A 19,738-nucleotide genomic window follows, 5' to 3' on the forward strand; every position below is an offset into this window, starting at 1 on the left:
CGGGTGCATTTTAACTCCGCTTTTGGCAAGGGACAGGGCTTTACCTTGAAAGACTCCAGAAAGCCTCCGTGGCCCCCGTTCTCCAGCTTGTCCTCCTCCGGCCCCAGCCCCAGCATGGTCTGCGTGTGCCCGTGGAGCTCGTCGTGAAGGTTGTCCAACAAGGCGGCCCGTGTCCGGTCCTGGGGGAGCGAGAAGGGGCTCAGCCGGGGGTGCCGAGGGAGGGGGCAGCGGCACCGACCCGCGGGGTCCCGCGGCCATCCAGTGAGCTGAGACACGGGCACACTCCGGTCACTCGTGCCTGCAGGCGCTGACCCAGCTCAGCCCAGGGAAACGCGGCTTCGGGGAGGGATGCCGACAGCCTCCCTGCGCCGGCCGTGGTGCTGGGCAGGGGCGGGTGGGCGACGTTACCTCCAGCTTCGCAAACTTGTCGGACTTGCAGCAGGCGTTCTCGGCATTGATGAGCTTGGTCAGCAGGAACTCCCGGAACTCGGGGCTCTGGTGGGGAGAGAGCCACGGTGGAAAACACCCACTGTCGTAAGACTCTGCGTGTCTCTGGTACTGGAGCTGTACCGACCCAAAAACCGAGCTCACAGCACCCTGCAGCCCCCTCCAGATGTGGGAGCATTGGTGGAAAACCCCAGATGGGCTCGGGGTGCCCTCCTGCGCTGGCCGTCCCCCCCACACTGACACAGGTGCCCCGGCAGCAGAGCCGCAGCTGCCGCCTTGCACAGGTTATGCTGTGTGATGGTGCGCGGCCTCCCGCCCTACCATAAACCCCATGGGCCTCACTAGAAATCAAAATAAATCCATATAGATTCCAGAAGTCACGTTTTCCCTAAGCAGGTGAGCTTGGAAACATCTCAGGCATACACATATATTTTTTTTTATGGCTTGGAACATGCTTCCCATCTCAGCTCTTACCTTCTGGAATACTGGCGGGCTCGGCAGGGGCGGCCCGAAGGAGGGGACATCTTCCCGGGCCGTGACCGACACCTGCGGAGCCAAGAGAAACGTTATTCCTGTGGGTGCAGCAGGGCAGGGCATCACCCAGCACAGAGATGTCCCTCTCCTGGAGGGTGGCCAGCGTGGGGCTGGCGATGCTCTCCCCAGCCCAGCCCAGTCCAGCCCAGCCGAGATGCACCAGCGCCTGAGAGCCAAGGGGCACCCCACAGCCCTCGCCCTGCCAGACAGACCGCTCCTCCCCAGCCTTCATCCGTCATCGCTCCCGCTTTCATGAGAGAGTTAACCATGCATGCTTTTTACATTTACTTCCTATGAATTCTGTTTTCATTTGTGGCTCTGGTTCTCTTACTAGAAAACAGAGAGGTAACAGGGTTTATGCTACCTACACTTGAGTGATGTGTTAGATGGGTATGAGCTGTTCGGAGGCTTATTCAAATACTGAGTAGCATCAAAAATCTTTAGCAAATGAGCATGCTATTATACACGCACATATTTTATACACATACGTATGTAAACGCATTACGTGATAGTGCATACATAAATATACGTGTGTGTGTGTGTGTATATGTATGTTTAATACACACATACATATGTCAGTTAGGTATAATACTGGTTGTATTGCTGAGCACACGGGCAGGGCAGCCGCTGGGCAGCTGCCTCCAGACCTCGGCGTGAGATGCAGAAGCAAAAATGGGCACGTGCAAGTCGCGATTCCCCTCACCTTGTATGTCGTGTTATCTGCCTCGGGGTTTTCCACCTGCACCACAATGTAGGCGTGCAAGAAGTTGGAGGCGATCATGTCTGGGACAAAAGGCGTGTTCTCTTCTTGGAAGATAATGGCCACAATGTCGTTGCCAATGTGCCTCTTCCTCTGGAGCTAAGCAGAAAGGGAAAACATCTGGTCGGCAAAGCCAGGCGGTTCTGCTCCCTCGGGAGCAAACACCAGCTCCGGGCGCGCAGGCTGCAGTGCCGGCACTGGGCAGAGCAGCGCCAGCGCACCCCGGCTCAGACGCTTCGGTGCGAGGAAGCTCATCTCTCTTACTTGTTGTGTGTCTCCTTCGGTAAAAGGCAGCTTTGTAGAGACATGAAACATTATCTCCCTGTCCCTGAACACCGTGTACACAGACTCTGCTCCCGTCTGCCCGTGGCTGACATCCAGACCTCCTCGAAAACTGGAGACGAAGGGAAAGGCAGGGAGAAACGAAGAAATATTAATTGAAAGCTTAACAGAGACCGCCGGCGGCTGTCAGGGGACAGGGTGATAGAACAAACCAGCTCATTTATCTTTATCTAGTAGCGAGCAAACGGGAAAGAACAAACTGTGCGTCACGTATTGTAACCAAGCATCACCATCACCCGTCTGAAATTCAGGGTGCGCGGCAGAGCGGTGCTGGCTGGTCGGGGCTGACCGCAGCCGTGGGTGCCAGTCACGGGACCAGCAGCCCCAAGTGCTGCTGCGGTGGGCTGCCCGCGCCTGCCAGCCCGCAACCCTCACCGGCAGCGGGGGGTCTCTGCCCCCACCGTGGCTGCTGCAGCGACTGCCCTGGAGGCACGCCGCGGCTGAGCCCGCGGCACCGGATAGGGCGAGTTTCCAAACAAAGTTCCTTTCGTCTATGGCTGAATATAGCCAGATTTTCTCACAACCTCAAAACTGCAGGAAAGGAAGTTTTTCTCTCTTGGCAGCTCCAAATTTTTTTCGGAAAACTCCCCCGGCTTTGAAAAACAAGCCAAAGCTATATTCGCTTCTGCTCTGTACATCCCGCTCATGAGCGAGATGACTTCTGTTCTCACATGGCAGATATTTTTACATATGACATGGTCTCTTGTTAAATGTATTTGTAAAATCATTCTTTTTAACTTACCCTTTGAAGTCCTGGAGTGTTATGGTGTCTCCCAGAAAACTTAGGAAGTTCTTGAAGGCAGTGCTCTCTTCATTATTGCCAAACAACTCCTCCTCTTGGGTCTACAAAACACAGGGCGCATCTTTTGAGAGCCCCAGCCCTGCCTGTTTGCAGCAGACGCCGGCTCCCGGGGGAAGGCGGAGGGTCTGGCCACGGCTCTGCCACCGCGGCGTTGGTCTGACGGAGCCACAGCGGCCTCTGAGCTGCCTGAGCCGAGCGTGACCAAAGCCACCATCCCCAGTGGCTGCCACGCGCGAGGACAGCCCTGCGCCCCTGGGGACCTCCCGGTGCTGCTCCTCGGTTGGGCTGCGGGTGGTTCGGACACAACGACCACGGACACCACTAAGGCAAAAGGTCCCTTCAAAACGTGCCTTCTTGCATGTCACCCTGCTCCGAGCATCTTCTTAAAATCAAAGCCTGCTATCAGCAAAAGTGCCACAGCAACAGAGAAAGGAACCCGTCCCACCCTGGCTCTGATGGTGACTTCTGCTCAGGCCACCTCTCCCTGCCTAACCGTCTCCTGACACCTCCTGCCCCATCCATGGGGTCCCCGGGGACACGACCAGCACCTCGTCCCGGGGTGCCTCCGCTCCCCAGCTGGCACCCGAAGGCGATGCTGCTGAGAGTGACTTCCGACCAACAGCAAGGACCTTACGGTAACGTTTAGGAAATACCAAAACACAAATGGATTCTACATTGGAAAATCCAAGTCTTCATCGTCCCTTGCGTGCTATATTTCAAAACAATGAGACCTTAATTATCATCTTGCGTGAATTACTCAATCCAAAATAAAACGCAATATGTAGAGATAATTAGAGTGCCTGTCAGAATAATCTTTGGTGAGTTATAAGACTCAGCTGCCTCTGCACTCCCCATCCGGAGTCCCTCGGCTAATAGCATTTTCAGCAAACGCATGTCTTCATAGCCCACAGTCCTCCCAGACAACTGTAACTGTTTCAGTGTCTAAACATATATCTGATTAAAATACCACGCCTGCTAAAATCCGTTTTCACATCCACTTTTCCCTACAGCAGCTTGTGGGCTGATTTCCATACTGAATTTTTTCAGTCACATCATTTTTTAATGAGTCGGGGAAACATCCGAGCAATGAGAAATGCATTATTAGTGAGGACACCCAGTAACACAACGTGTTGCACGTGACAGAATTAACTGCAGGCCTGAATTTGCACTTGTGAAACACAGACCTCTGGCAAGCAGGGATGCGCTCCACAAGAACGGCACGGGGATTACCCACCTGCCTGAACTTCTGATAGATCACACCAAACTTGAACGTGTTGTTGACCTCATGTTCATCATAAGACACTATCATCTGGGATGCCTGCAGTAAAACAAAATACGAATTATTTCATTCGGTAGTTCAAAACGTGATGTCCGGCAGAGCAAACCCTGCTCGGCGCAGGCTGCTGGCCAGGCTCACAGCTCCGCTCGGCACGCTCGCCATCGCCCACCGGCCGCGGTACGGCTCCTCGTGGCGGGCAGCGGGGGAGAGACCACCGGAGCTGCAGTGGGGTACGGCAGCAGCGCCCGAGGGAGTGGAAGGGGGGCAGAAGCCAAATTTCCACATAATTAGGCCAAAAGATTTCAACACTGGCCCCGGTTTTGGTTATCAGCATCCCTGCAGCCTCCACCGCCGACAGACTGCCTGGATGCCTGTGGGCTTCGGGTGGGCACGAGCTGTGGCCCCAGCGCCCAGGCATGGTGGGGGGGGCACGGGGAGCCCTGACCTCTTGCAGGTTTTCTGGGGGAGTTTGGGGCCCTTCGGGTGCAAATAATGGCAGTTCCCGCAGTGCTCCAGCACCGCAGTCCCAGCCTCACTCTGCGGGGACTGAGTCAGAGACGTCCGTCTTCCCCGACTGGGCATCGGCTGTTCTCAAACTTCCAGATAAGGGTTTGATAGCAACATCAATAATGACAATGGATGAACAAAATCAGTTTGACCTTGGCTACATCAAAGGGTGATGAAACTGCCTTATAACTTACTGCTGTGCCTGCCACAGAAAAGGTCTTCAACATAAAAGGTACTTGAAAATGATGGATGTGCTTTGTACCTTCCCGGGAGCGGGTCTCTATGGCAGCACAAGAGCTCACACAAGAAGGAGCGATCCCAGAACAGGTGAGTCAGTCCAGGTACATCACCAGTGGGGACTGCCACCCGGATAAAAAACCCCGGCCCCCGCAGTGACCCACCCACCTCTACATCTCTTCCTGCAGGGCTTCTCGAGCATAGACTCAACCCGTCTCACCGGGTTTCAAGCAAACCTTAAGGCACCAAACCAAGATCCAGGTTGGTTTTACACCCCACAGGCAGTCACCTTTCCCTCCTTCCCCATGATCCAAGGGCAGATTAATACCAAAGTGCCATCGATCCTTGGCGGCCAGTTGACAGAACAAGACGGTGGCAGGCTCATGCCATCAGATGGCCGTTAGCTAACCTGCTGCCCAGACGCACGCATGGCCCACTACCGCTGCGCAGCTCACATCCCTTTTGCAGCTCTAGAGAGCTAGAAAGATGCAGTACAAACATCCATGCCCTCTATCAAAGTAGCTGTTGGATCTTGGAGAAAAGGGGAGAGTTAACTCTATCTGACCTCTGCTGAATACATGACCGACTTGGGGTAAGTTACCTCACCTTGGGGTACAGAACCGGGTTAAACTTCAGCCCGGAGGCGTCATCGCAGAAGGCCTGTGGGCAAGGGGAAAGAGCAGTCAGTGCCGGGTCTCCGGGTGCGCAGGACAGACACCCCTGTCCTGCCAAAACTCCATGGCAAGGCTGTGAATGTCTTATAAATGAACTAAACCCAGACTCTGATTGCAGGAGCTCCCCTCTTCACATCCTCTCATTGGGATGCCCTGTGGCCTGGCGGGTACCAAACTGAGGATGCAGGAAGACAGGTCCCTGGTCTCTCCATGGGTCAAAGGTGCTGCCACGTCCTCACCTCTTCCCCCAGATATCAACCAGTGACCTGCCCAGAATCAGCAGGAAACCAACAGCAGGGACAGCGCTTACCACCACTCAACAAGCGCCCTTGGACCTGAGAGCCCAGGCACCGCTGCCCAATGCTGCCCAACGCTGCCCAACGCTGCCCAACATTGCCCAAGGTGCCAGGCGCAGCGGCGCGGATTTTGCTGCAGGTATCCCCAGCCCAGCCCGGGATTTTACCTTTGCAATCTGGGGGATACTAGGGAGCTTGCTAAATCCTGCCAGGGGGATCCTTTCATGCAGCGTCTTCACTTTGGACCTAGCAAAGAAAAAGAAACGAGCAGACATCAGGTAGTGTCTAAGGCGAAGAGACGCTGGCTGCAGCCCCCCGCTCACCAGCCCTGTGGCATGCATGCAGGGCTACTCCGCTGGCTGTTGGGAAACAATGTTCTGCAGAATTTGTTGGGCCTGATTAGTAAGCAAAAGCTCAATTTTTCTTCTCATCTCTGCAGCTCTTAAAATATTCATAGTCTGGAGGGAAATGACATGATAGTTCAGACACACTGGGTCCTGTCAGCTTACAGAGGGATGGCGATAGATGTGATTGGTATTATCCCGTGTCACCGAGAGGTTTACACTCAGTTTCAGCGGGTTTAGCAACAGATCAAAGTCTCATGTTCATTATCGGGGGTCAGGCAGTCCCAGCGCAGATACAGTAAAAGGATGATGCTGCTGCTCCCCATTCCACCCCAAGCCCCTCCATGTGCAACAGCCAGCGTGCTGCCACCCCGGCTCTAACATTTACTGTGGAAAAAAACAAGGGACTCCTAAAGAGAAAATATTTTGTTAAACAAAGCTTTTTTTTCCATACCTGAGTATAATCCTTAAATATTCAGTGCCATCTGCCTCCTCACACTTAATAGAAAGGATCAGATTCCCAAGGCTGCTGGCTGTACAATAAAAATTTAAGTGATCCTAAAAATAGAAAACGGCGCATTAGGGGAGGCAGCTTGCTGATGGCAAGGACACTGCCCCGCGCCCCGGCCGGAGCAGAGGACTCGCCTGCCATCCCGACACCCTCCTGCCCTCGGGCACACACGCTCGCACCCCTCCTCATGGGGACCATGGCTTTAATCCCTCTGCCCATGGACTTTAGCACTCTGCTCTCCGCTTTGTGCAGAGGGAGAAAGAGGATTACGAGACTGTGAGCAAGAGGGCAGGCAGGTGGCTGCCGCGCCGGGTCCCCCGAGTCCGGCCGAGCCCCAGGTCCCCACAGACGGGGCAGGCTCAGAGCCAGCATGCCCACCCGCTGTCCTGGGGGGGCCCTGCCAGCTGCGGGGGCCGGGGCAGAGGCTGTGTGCGTGGCCATCACTGCCACGGCCGGTAACCCGCCAGTCCCCTCCTCTCCTTGCAAAGAGGGAAGTTGCAAAATTTGCCCATTTTGCTCACAGTTTTAGAATTTCTTTTTTTTTTTTCGGGGGGGGGGGGGGTATGCAATTTTCAGCTGACCAATTGCCCCTGCGGCAGGGGCACCCACCTTCCCCAGAAAATGCTTCCTGTAGGCTCTGGCCTCTCCTTTGCACTCCAGCTTGTAGCCGTAGGTGCTGGGGCTGAGGTTCTCCTCCTCCTCCTCGCAGATGCTGCTGTCGGACGAGGTGGGCGTGCCGAGGTTTTCCGGGTCTTCGATCCAGTATCCCCCGAACTGGGGCAGGATGATCAGCGGGTACGGGCTGCCCTTCTCTAGGATCTGCAGACATGTGCCCATGAGGGGTCGGGCAGGACCGGGGTGCGGATGTGGGGTGCAGGGGCTCATCGCCCCGTGTCCTGCCCCCCCCTCCCACAGCAGCCCCGAGCCCCAGCACAGCAGGGGACAAATCCAGCCCCTCTCTGAAACCTCTTCTCTCTCTCCTAGAAGAGGGCACGTGCTACCGAGGAAAAGCAGCAACCGCAAAGGGGGGGACGGGGAGCATGCTTTGCGCAGCCCCTGTCGGAAACAGGATCTCCACCAATTCCCCTGTTATTAGCAATTTTGGAAAGGCATTGGCCTGAAGGCGTTCAGGGTGGTTCAGGGCACCCACCTCATCGATGCTGGGGTACGGGATGTAGTCTTCCTGAAAAAGGAATCAAAACAGCGCGTATGACTGTCTGTTCCCCACCAGCCATCCCTTAAGACCACAGCCTTGCACCTCCAACGCGGGGAGCGCAGCCAGCCGCCCGCTGCACTGGTCCCTCCTGTCCTAACGCCCTGCACCGAGTGCCAGGTGGTAACAGAGAGCAATGCTGCCAGGTGAGGTCACCATGTGATGGGCACGAGCCTCGGGAGCAGTGTCACTGCACTGCCTGGGGACGCCTCCCCGCTCGGGGTCTGCAGGAAAGCACTGCAGCAGGGTAAATCCTTTTCCAAAGGGGACTCCGTTATCGGTGTAAGTTTCTCAGCTCTGCGGCAGAACCCAACCATTTTACACAGCTCACTGCTGAAATACACAGGTTTGGACACAAAGCTGGATTAGGGATTTACAGGCACCACTCTCTCATCTTTGCAATTCAATCAGTGCCTTTTTTTTAGACAACATTTAAATCCTTTTTAGTCCTTTGAGTGACTGTCTTTGACTATACACATTAAAGCCCTGAGATAAGGTGAGGGTATGACTTGAAAAGATCCATGCAAGAAACAAAATTCAACCAACCTTATGTTTTTGGCTTCCAGTTCTCTGTTCTTCAAGTTTTGGTGCCTGTTTGGAACAAAACGAATAAATCAAATTATTAAGATGTTTTCAACAACACAGATGAAACCACAAGAGTATTTTGCTACACAGAAATCACTCTGACATGAGTGGCATGAAAGGAGGGTGTTTCTACCCAGGATGAACAAGGCAGAGCTGCCAGCATGCCAGGACAGACCCTGTCGTAACACAGCAAAAACGGGTGTCGGGGATGTGGTGGGACAAGACCTGGGACACAGCAACACCACACTGAAAACGTCTAAATGTGAGGCAGGTTTCCCAGGTGCCAGCACAGCACCAAACACAAAATGCCCCACATCCCACTCCAGCTTCACCTTAATTCCTCCGGGATGGGCTCCTAAAGGAAATCCCTGCGCTGCCTTCCTGCGGCGCAGGGACAACAGCCGCGACGTGTGGCAGGGCGATGGCCCCGACTGTCTCGCAGTGCCTGTCCCAGGCAGGAGCGCCGGGACGGCAAACCTTGCTAGCGCTCGCCCGTGCCGCGCTGGGGGAGCACCGAGCATCCTGGCATCGGGGCTGAGTGCCACCTGCCCGCGCCCCTCCCGTGGGGACAAGGCACATGCCAGGGGACACCCTGGTCCCCTGACCCTCCTCCTTGGGCAGATCCTGATGTGTTTTAGTGTGGGACGAGGGAACGCCTTGCCCTGACCTGAGGGGTACCGAGACGGTGCTTGACCCAGCCGTGCTCTGTATCTGCAAAGACAGGCAGCGGCGTCCTGGCTTTACCAGGGAGCAACGGGACCGCGTCTCAGAGCGTGTGCTCCTGCCTGGTGACACACAGGCCAAGACCTAAACCTTCTTCTGCGAAACTGCTCGGGGAGATGCAGAACAACCTCGGAGGAAGACGCTGCCGACACCACTGCTTTCCCCCCCACGCACTGGGGCATTTCTGCACAGCTCTCTTCTGCATGGTTTGAGCTGGGAGGCGCCTGCCGTGCCCCCTTTCAGCAGGGCTCACACAGCGCTGGCGACTTCAGCCACAATTCAAACCACGTTACGATCGTACAAGGCCTCCCAGCACATTAAATGTACGAGGTGCTGTGGGATCTGTGTCCTTGCAGCCTCTGCCGGGTGGGGAAAGTCCCGTGTTACTGGCACGCACGCTGCTGCTCACCTGCATTTTTTCCAGCATTTCGAAGAATTCTGCAGACTGAAAAAGAAAAGAAGGAAACCTCCTGTTCAATTAAAGCAGACATGAGGCAAGCCAGCCCAAGCCAAACCGAGGCAGGGACACCGGACCCCCCACCTCGTACCGGGCACTCTGGCTCTGGCCCTCAACAGGAACAGCAATAAGGGACTCTCTCCATAACTGATGGCATCTGCCTTCAACACGCCCCGTCCAGCCCCACCGCCGGGCAGGGACAGAGCCCTGCAGCCGCCCCGGCTTCCCGGGACCAGTGGCCATCCCACAACAAGTGCCCTCGCTGCAGCCACAGGCAGCGCACGGAGCAGCGACCGGCAGCAGATCCCCACCTCCCTAACTCCTCCTGCTCTGCATTTCATTTCCAAAAAAGCCTGAGAAGACGGGCCGAGCGATGCTGCGGCGCTTGTCGCACTCCCTGCTCGCGAGCGGGCGGCTGCCAGCCACGGGAGCTGCCGTCCAGCCTGACTCGGAGCTCGGGCTTCACTGCTGCAGTTCGCCATCCCCAGTAACGCTCAGCCCCAACAATTTCCCAGCCCGCCCTGTGTACGGTTTGATAATGGTTCTTTAGTCACTTCTTTTTCTAATCACAACAGCGTTGGCACCATCGGCTGGGCAATCTCTTTGGGTTCCTTTTGTTCCCTGGGTGTTCTCTCAGGTCTCTGAGGTCCACGTTTCCCGGCTCTCTGCAGCAGTGACGTGGGCTAGAGATGCCAAAGGGAGAGCGGAGCTGCTGGTGCAATCCTGCCCCGTGGGACAGGGGACAGCCCGGCAGGAGGAAGGGCAGGAGAGCACCCGCCGCGGCCATGCTCCGCTGCTCCGCAACGTGCTGCTCGCTTCTGCACTGCGGGCGCTGGATCTCGGGGATCAGGCGGAGAGAAAACCCAGACGGCTGCCAAGTGCCACAGGGCACCCGGCAGGGCCGTAGGCGGGGGTTTGGCTGAGGACATGGGGCAGAGCCGGTCCCACCGCGGGCAGAGGGACGGGGTGCGTGTGTCCTGGCCCCCGCGGCCCTCCTGCTGCCTTGCAGGCCCCCGGCAGGCGGGGGTCTGTGCACACAAACCAGCAGCAAAAAACTTCCCTTTGGAAATGAAACAGGCGCAGACCGATCAATCCAAAGCAGCAAATAAATCCTCCGGCAAATGAGACACGTAGAGCAGCCCTCCCCACGTCCCTTACCTTGCAAGGTGCAAGCCCCGGGCTCTGCGCTTCACCGGCTGTGGAAACGCCGGCAATGCGGCTGCCGGCGAGGCTGGGCTGCCTGTGCAGGGTTAATGGCCTACTTGCCAAACGAACTAAAGAGATTAGCGAGCCCCAGGCTCCGATTAAAAACCCCGCTCCTGCGTGGCTCCTCTGGAGAGCAGCCCGACCCTGCAGCCAGGGAGCTCGTCCTGCTCCCCCAGCCCACCACTGCCCGGCTGGGGGGCTGCTGCCTCCCTCCCCGGCCGTGCCGGTGCCGCAGCCCCCGGAGCATCCCAAGCCGCTGCGGCGCACGCGGCTCCTGCGCCTCTGGAAACGCTTAGCGCGGGGGGCTCCGGGCCAACAAACCCAGAGCGGGAAGAGCCCCTCGCCGCCTCTCCACGAGAGGTGTTAAAGCCACGTCTGTCCTGCTCAGCCGCCCCTTCCCGCGGGCAAAAGGGGGGAATTTCAGGAAACCCTCGTCCCCCCTGATCCCCCTGCGCTGCCCAAAGGGGCCCGGGTCCCGACCGCCGCTGAGCTGCTCTGGGGCTCGGCAGGCGCCAGCCACCTTTCCCACTCGGTCCTGCCGTGACGTTGGGATGCAGAAGGTGCGGGTTTGACCCGCGCGACCAGCACGGGCAAGGCCCCACCAGCAGACGCAGCTGTGGGAAATCGGTGCTCTGCCAGCACGCACCAGCCTCCCGGCTCGCCGGGCACCTGCGGGGTCACCCCTTCGGCACAGCAACTGCTGAACCTCAGCGGGACGATCCTGATCCCTCATCCGGCTTTTCCTGCTCTCAAGTACGCGCAAATAAATTATCTAGTCAAACTATGGCTGTAAATATTGGGGCACTCCCAGTAAACTAGCAACTGGCTCTTCTGGAGAAGTGAAGCAGCGGCAGCACCATCCCTCCTCTCCCCCAGCCTCCCCTCACCTCTCCTCTAACCCACGTTTGATCCCGGCCACCCGCTGCGCTCCAGCCGCAGCCGACGGGCTCATGGCTCATACGGCCGAGGAGAGGCTGGGACCGCGGCAGACGCTGCCGGTCCAGGAGGGAGAGCAGAAAGCGGGATGAGCAGCCCTGATGCTGCTGGCTATCAGAAATGGTTTGCAGAAGAGGGATGCGAGATGTGGGGCAGAAGGGGTCACAGTACCAAGGAGAAAGGCATGGGGGGTGATTTTTAGTGAGCTCTCAGAATAGACTGAATTTCGCAAAAGACAAAAAAAGAGAGAAAAAAACAGAGGAGGAGATGAAGAAATGAAAATCAAAGACCAAAGGAAAACCTCAGAGAGATTTTCTTTTAATAAATGTGGAGAGCAAAGGTCAGTTTTATGGCACGAGCAGCCTAGTGACTGCCCTCAGTGACACCAGCTGGGACGGGGGAAAGATGCTGCCAGCACAGGCGAGGACTGCCGTGGCTCAGAAGCAGCCCTGGCCGTGTTTCTGTGTCCCGTTTTTATCTACTGCACCTATGGGAGGAAAAACAAACCCTGGGCTCAGAAGGGCTCTGTGCCCAAAGCTGGAAGCACTTTAAAAAGGCTCTTCCTTATTTTGAGCTTGGTTTAGATTCCAGTTTATCTTCAGGTCTCTGCGACGGAGCAATGCTCTCTGAGTCAATTAAAATAGTTTCCAGGTCCCACTCTGCCAGCAGCCAGAACCAGAGAACCGAACTGCACAGCAGCACCGGATCCACCTGCTAAAGCAAGTTCAGCAGAAAATGTGTACGTGTACTTAATAAAGCAGACAGCAGTCTGTACCCTTTAGGGATTTATGCATACTTAAAGCCAACTTTTCTGGGCCACAAATATTTTGGTAATTATTGTGGAGACAATTACACCTTTGTGACGCCCAGCAGGAAGCAATGCCACCTGCCGCCAGCCCAGCCAGCAGGAAAGGTTACACTCACCCGGCCTGGGTCGCTGGGACTGTCTGCTCCAAACTAAACCTGCATCTGCTTCTTAAATGCAACCAAAAGGCAACACCAGAGCGGACAGCCATTTCCCCGCCACCTTCAGCAGGACAAACCTGCCCAGCAGCTTGTCCTAACAACCTCAGAAATGCAAATTACTCAACCCCAAATGGTATAGTTGCTATTCCTTTCCTGCTCACGTGTCCTCACCCCTCACCGCCGAGCGTGCTACCCTAAGCGTGAGAGGAGATGGACAGTCACATCCCAGTGCTTCAGCACAGAAAAGTTCGTGATTCCTCTCCGTCAGCACCACGCAAGACACGGGGTCCAAAGCCGAGCCGGCTGGAGCACACAGTGCCTGCTCAACCGCCCCAGCACGCCGGGCTGAGTTTAGCGAGGGGGTACCTGCGGACGAGGGGCACTCGGAGCAGAAGCTGCAGCCCAGCCAGCAAGTGCCCGCTTTGCAGGTTTCCGAAGAAAATGACACCCAGAAAGAAAACCCTGCACCAGGCGGGAGCCGCCAAGGATGGAGCGCAGCGGGGCAGAGCTCTGCCAGCAGCCCCCCCCCACGGGTCGCACAGCACTCACCAGCAGGCCCCGTAAGAAATCCATCATCTTCCCGGCATCACCCCACCCCGCATCAGCCACGCCGCCACGGCGGCTGCCGCCACCAGACTTCCTCACGGGTGCCCAGCAAAAGCAGCCGAGCGCCAGCCCGGCCATCCAGCCCCAGCCCCGACACCTCCCTTCGTTAATGTTTCTCCCAGCCAGAGGCACGGCAGGACTGCTGCTTTGTTATTTCAAAGGGTGGCTCCCCTGGGAGGCAAAGTGCCCGAAACAGGTTGGGCAGGAAGCGGGCGAGGGTTTGCAGGGGGGACAGGTAGGCGCCTGCTGGGATGCGCGGCCCCACGGGGGGATGCGCGGCCCCACGGGGGGATGCGCTGTGCCCCTCGGGAGGGCACTCACCTGGGGCGCTGGGCAGGAGGCAGAAAATCGGACCTCTCCAGCTGGAAATCTGCATGCACAAAAAAGCCACAGCCCTTCCAAAGTTGCTGAACGAATCCCAGCCATAAATCCTCTCAGAGTCAGCTCAGGACAACCCAACCTGCTGACCCAGGAGCTGCAGAGTAGACACCAGCACCAACAGGGCCTTCCCATCCCAACACCACCCGGGGAGGAGGCAAGACACGACTGCTTCAGCCAAAATGCCTGCATGGCTGTGATGGAGCACAGGCAGTCTCAGCTGACGGGGACTTGCTCCTGTCCCTGCTCCAATGCCCGTACCTACCCCCTGTCCCCCTCCATGACACTAAGTCTTGCACAGATCTCTGGGAAGCACCTTAAAGTCTACCAAGAGCAGGGCAGAGCAGGGTGAGCACCAAAGATGTCGACTCAATGCACTCATGCTGTGCAGCATCTCATCGCAGGCTCGGCTACGCGAGCGCTGAGCGACCGCCCAGCATCCCCCGCGCTGACCGCGACGGTCAGGGGACCAAGCCGACATCTCCAGAAGGACCAGGTCTCTGCCTCCCAACCACAGTCACCCCAGGTTTCCCATCATCAAGCTGATGGCTCCTTAATCCCTGACATCTCCTCTCCCAGGCATCTCCAGTTCCATCTCTTAAATGTCAGCAAATACATGCCAGCCCCTGCCTTTCAAGAGCCGACGGCAGCTGAGAGCAAAGCGGCAGCAGGGGCACGGGGATGCTCCAAACAAGCAGACATGCAGACAAACCCAGTGGCCCACAGACAGCCCCCGGCCTGAAGACCATAGGGATTTATTTCTGTTTGGCACCTCAGGAGCTACCTGCGCCTGGCAAAGCAGTGTCCAGGCAAGATGCAGGATCTTCCTCTGCCGCTGCCCGGCTGGGGTGCCAGCGTGGGCAGCCACGATCGCAGAGGCTCTGCCATCACCGTTACAGCGGGGACTGAGGGAGGGAGGGAGGGAGGGAGGACGTGCCACGGGCTCCCAGCTCTGCCTCGCCTTTCCAAAAGGACAACCTGTGCCATCTGTAAAAGATTCTGGAGCCCTTTAATCCTGCTGTAAAGCAGAACAAGTCAGTAATCGCCTTTTAATTGCTTTAATGACGTGATTATAAAAATGAAGAACCAGCAGTGAAACAGGCAGCCTCCAGCCTTGCCCGTGGAGACCGGTCCCCCAGTGTGTCCTCAGCCAAAGCCATCGCCAGCCTCTCCCCCAGCCACAGCACCCACAGCGAGACAGGGCCGTGCAGCTTGCGATGCGAGAAGAAATGGCCATCTCTGAGATGCATGAAAAAAAAGACCTCAGCGTTTGCTTTTGGGGAGCTCACGTTACCTGACACATATGGAGTAGCATCTACATACTTTTTCCATGCCAGGCTTTCCATAGGTTTCCATGCCAAGTTTCCCAAGCTGAGGGAAGCCTTGAACTGAAGTTTAAACATCGTCGAAGAGCCTGACCTCCCGCTGCCCCGCACTGCCCCAGCTCCAGCTGAGGAGCAGCCGTACCCCCCCGCCTGCGGCGTGCCGGGGTCTCGCCCCCCACAACCCCTCCTGCAGCAGCACCTGGGCAGGGAGCAGACCCCGGCACTGGGGGCCACCTCCACACCCACACAGCAGGGCTCATCCTGCTCGGCTCACAGGCTCATTAAAAGGCAGAATTTCCATTTAAAACATGACAAGGACAAAGGCAAAGGCAGAACCTCTCAGGACGCAGGTGCTGCTGTAAAGCCTGGGAAGGCATGATGGAGCACGGCACCAGGACGAGCCCCAGGGACGCAGCGGGGCTGCAGCGCTCACGGCCACAGAAAGTCCTACCCGAACTCCAGCCAGGTGTTACCGAGCAATTTACCACATTTCTGCAAGGCAAAATAAATGCCACCGACTGTTTCCTCCTGCAGGGGCAGGGCAGGCAGGCCGGGGCTGTGGAGGAGCCACAGCGCTCGCCCAGGACAGCCCACAGGAGAAACATGGATGCTCGCCACTTCCCTGGGGGTACATGGGCAGGGTGGGCACCAGGCATCCCGCCGTGGGATGCGGCAACACCCCCCGAGGTGAAATCCCTCCGAGCCCCTGGCAGGGCTGCGCATCACCCAGTGCCATCCCAGGAAACTTCTTGTCCTCCGACACTGGTAAACAGCACGGGGGCTTTGGCTTCTCCTCCTCGGGTGCCAGCCCAAGGCCGGCCAGGAACGCTGCTGGCACGAGGACTGGGAAGCACGCTCTGCTGCTGGCACACCGGCACCTCCCGCACCCGGCACGCTACGCGTCCCTGCTCCCCCCCATCACTCCAGGCTTCAACCCCCCCGAGGACTCCCCTCTCCTCCTCCGCAGCCCAAGGAGGTGCCACAGCTCGTGTCACCAGTGAACTGTGCCAGCTCCTTCCCATGCCCAGGTCATACGCAAAACCCTAAATAAGCCAAATCATCAGGAGCTCCGCTAATAAACTCCTCCAGCTCGATACTCTTATTTCCAAGCCCGCTTGCTCTTAACAACCATTTAAGCAGGTTGTCAGCCACCTCGTAATCCTCACATCCATCTCATCTTCTCCAGCTTAATGAGTAATTTCCCGGGTGGCAGCATATTGAGCGCTCCGCAGCAACCTGGGGAGAAGAGCTACGATTGCCTTTGGAAACTCTGGTATCGCAGAAACGTCTCAGGTTGCTCTGACAGAAGCTACTTCTGGTGAAGCCGTGTTGCATTTTATCCTATTTTCCCATTCATTTCCATGTCTCAGATTGACTTTTCCTGCTCAATTTGTTCTGAAGCTTCGCCCCAGGTCACCGTCCCGGTGCGCACTCCCCGCTCGCTTGAGACTGTTTGGGAGAGATAACTGCGAGCCGGGAGCTGTGGAGGTGCCCAGTCAACCCCGGCTCAAGCAGGACCAGCTTCCAAGTCTGACCAGGTTGCTCGTGACCTTCTCCCGCTGGGTTTGGGAAAACTGCAGGAGGGGCAGAGCCCTGCAGAGGCAGCCTGGCACGGGCAGAGCGGAGGGGAAGCGCCGTGTCCCACAACCTGCTGCCTCCGGCACGGCAAAAGGCAACGGCCGAGTGGTCCTGGCAGGAGCGAGCGGTGGGTCGGACCCTGCCAGCAGTGCCTGCCTGCCGGGGACGCGCCGTCTGCCTCGTGCTGGCAAGCGGCCGCCCACCACGGCGCCCAGGGAGGGCGATTAGCGGGATAACGGCACTGGGATTCTGCACCCTGCTTGGCATCGCCGCTCGTGATTGCGTAACGTGAGCGGCAGTGCAGGATGGGGCCCGCTGGCACAGACGCCCCGCTGCCGCTGATGGTGTCTGAACACGCTGCAGGCTGAACTCCAGAAACCACCTACTGCTGCTCCCTCGGGAACAGCCCAAATCCGTACAGCCGCTGCGTTGGAAGTGCCGCTCCTCACCAGCTTCAGTTTCCAAAACCGGCACCTCGGCTGGACCACCCGCCCACAGCCCGGCGCAGCATCGCCCGGCCGGCGCGGCATCGCCCGCACACTCACCTTCATGGTCGGCGGGGCGGTGAGAGGGGGGGACAGCGGCCGCTCCGGGACGGTCACATCCGTGCTGTTCAGCAGCTCCTGTTTCCTGAAAAACCAAACGCAGGCATATCAGCTTCCCCCGCGCCTCGAGCAAGAGCGTGAGGCGGGAGATAAGGGCTTATCTTCCTTGGCAAAGCCGCGGGCGTGCGGGCTGCCTGTAAAATAGTATCTTGAATCTGAGAAAAAAAATGAACAGCGTAAAAAGATTATGAAAGTCACCTGAAGAGCCCCGTGCCCAGGGCGGGCTGGGACCACTCACTGCCCCACCAAGCGCCCAGGCTCCGTCCCCCGGAGCCAGCCGGAGCCCAGCTGCGGTGCTGGGGCACGGTGCTGGGGCGCGGTGCGGTGCCGGTGGTGCCGAGCTCTGCCGGGGACAGCAGGGTTTCTATGACAACCCATCCCCACGGTTTCCCTCCATCTGGCACCCTCCCTGCCTGGGCAGGATCCGCGGCCGATCGCCCTCCCGGCGCCACGGACGCAGCGGAGGAAGTTTCCGGCTCGGTGACACCGGCGCAAAACCCAGGGACGCCCTGGCGTGAGTTTGGCAGGGCCCGGCCGAGGACCCCTTTGCTAAGAGGGTACCTCGCACCGGCGCCGAATTCGGAGGCAGCGAGAGGCGTCGTGAGGATGCGAGACCCCGGGGAAGCGGGGAGCTGCCCCTGTGCCACAGACCTGCCACGAAAGCCCCCCACAAGAGGTCCCTAAACCTCGAAAAGGCGCAACCTCGGCCCGCCACCGATTATCTGATTAAAACACCCTGTCCCTTTCACACCAACAGATTCCCAGGCAGACGACCAAGCCGTCACTCGCAGCGGTACCGCCAGATGCTACTCTGGGAGTCAGAAAATCTGAGATTTAATTTAGTTTCCTCTCGTCCGTGCCAGGTTAGTCCTGCAGAAACCGGGCCAAAACGTCCAACTGTTTATCTCACAGTAACGAGGTTTGGTTCCCATGGCAGCCCGCCCCGGGATGGCACGGCACGGCGTGCGCGGCAGCCGGGCACCGATGCCCGCCGGGGCCCTCTCCAAAACACGCAGCTCCTGCCAGAGCGTGCGCACCCGACCTCCCGCGACGCCTGCCCTCGCCGCCAGCCCCACCGCCCCGGCTCCTGCCCTCCCACCCGCGCCGTCCTCCTCCGCCGAGTGCCAGCTCTCACAACGGCGGGTGACAACCACACGCTGGTCACGGGGGAGGCTCGGGTGCCTGCATCCCCTCCTCGGCAGGGCCGTGCGCCGCGGGGATGCCGCAGGGATGCAGCGGGGATGCCGTGGGCACCGCAGGCAAGTTTTCTACGAGACCGTCGGAGCAACAGCAAGTGCAAAACCACACCGTCGCCTCTGTGAGCAAAGGGGTGGCCGTTCGGCCGTGTCCTTGCTAACAAGAGACTGAACCGCGGCTTGAGAAGGGCCGGCTCCTGCTCCTCCTGCCTGTGTGCACAACTGCTCTTGCTAACGGACTTCTCCTGCTCCTGATGAAACTTGACTCCGTCTCTTGAAACGCACATATATGTACATATACACACACGCGCATACAGATGAGCATTGAGGAGAAAGCCGTCTGCACGCTGCAGGTTGCAGGAAGGCACCGCAGCCCCCACACTGCGGGATCCCAGCCTGCCCTTCGCAGCGCCACGGCCCAGACCAGGGATTTGGCATCTCTCCCCGTCGCTGCGGGACTGACTTGACGGCAGAGCAGCGGAGAGCAGCCGGAGCCGGCGGTGCCTCGCAGCCCGTGTCCCCACGGCCGGCACGATTAGATTTGGCTGGGGGGGGCTGCCAGCTGTCAGCCTGTGCTGCTAACATTCTGCACATATGGAGACAGGAGAAGCAGGGAGCTGCAGCGCCTGTGACCAAGGGAAGGAAGGGACGAACAGGACACAGATTGATAGTTCTCATTAGTCAACAACCAAGGAACAAGAATTAATGGACTTCAGTCGTAGCCAGGGGAACATCAGCTGGATGTCGGGGGAAATTCAGGGCTGGAGTTCAAGCCCATAAATCTGTCCCAGAGGCATAAGACCAGCCCAGGTGGGGCACGGGGGGGATCAGCACGGCGTGGGGCAGGGCGACACACCACCGTGCCGGGCAGTGCCGCAGCCAAGACCAGCCGCCGGCACGGAAGGACCTGGCTCACAGACCCCTGGGACCCGGCAGACCAAATCCCCTGGTACTTGTAATTAATTGCTGGTTGCACTTCTCGGAGCCTGGGGCGGCGCAGGCGTGCGGGCAGCGGGGCCCTGCTGGCAGGACTTACTTGTCCTGGACTCGGACAGTCCTGCCAGGCTCCCCCCGAGGCGCAGGCAGCCGCAGGCAGGAGGAAGGTGGACTTTTTGGCCTCTGGGCTCCAATGCGAGGGAACGGGAGGAGCGGAGCGGAGAGCTGCCCCGCAGCTGCGAGGGCCAAAGGCAAAGCGGGACCAGCAGCGCCCGTCCCCATCCCCATCGCAGCC

The 19,738-nt window shown here is 58.3% G+C and overlaps 1 protein-coding gene across 12 annotated transcripts in view; it reads right to left on the bottom strand.

The window, feature by feature from the left end:
- RAP1GAP2 (RAP1 GTPase activating protein 2) overlaps positions 1 to 19,738 on the bottom strand; it is an 82,509-nt gene that overhangs the window by 12,889 nt on the left and 49,882 nt on the right. For 9 of the 12 annotated variants that reach the window (XM_052803209.1, XM_052803206.1, XM_052803207.1 and 6 more), the window contains 15 exons: positions 17,252 to 17,336; positions 9,664 to 9,699; positions 8,493 to 8,537; positions 7,884 to 7,916; positions 7,343 to 7,552; positions 6,677 to 6,780; positions 6,046 to 6,124; positions 5,515 to 5,568; positions 4,120 to 4,203; positions 2,826 to 2,926; positions 2,006 to 2,135; positions 1,685 to 1,840; positions 922 to 993; positions 409 to 495; positions 45 to 179 (listed from right to left, as the gene is read on the bottom strand). In XM_052803209.1, the coding sequence (XP_052659169.1) occupies positions 45 to 179; positions 409 to 495; positions 922 to 993; positions 1,685 to 1,840; positions 2,006 to 2,135; positions 2,826 to 2,926; positions 4,120 to 4,203; positions 5,515 to 5,568; positions 6,046 to 6,124; positions 6,677 to 6,780; positions 7,343 to 7,552; positions 7,884 to 7,916; positions 8,493 to 8,537; positions 9,664 to 9,699; positions 17,252 to 17,336 (1,411 nt within the window). Of the gene's footprint in view, positions 1 to 44; positions 180 to 408; positions 496 to 921; positions 994 to 1,684; positions 1,841 to 2,005; positions 2,136 to 2,825; positions 2,927 to 4,119; positions 4,204 to 5,514; positions 5,569 to 6,045; positions 6,125 to 6,676; positions 6,781 to 7,342; positions 7,553 to 7,883; positions 7,917 to 8,492; positions 8,538 to 9,663; positions 9,700 to 10,869; positions 11,262 to 17,251; positions 17,337 to 19,738 lie in introns of those variants that run through there. The other 3 variants (XM_052803208.1, XM_052803214.1, XM_052803218.1) reach the window with 2 other exon arrangements.

Source organism: Harpia harpyja, chromosome 12 (genome assembly GCF_026419915.1).
Source record: "Harpia harpyja isolate bHarHar1 chromosome 12, bHarHar1 primary haplotype, whole genome shotgun sequence".
NCBI lineage: Eukaryota > Metazoa > Chordata > Aves > Accipitriformes > Accipitridae > Harpia > Harpia harpyja.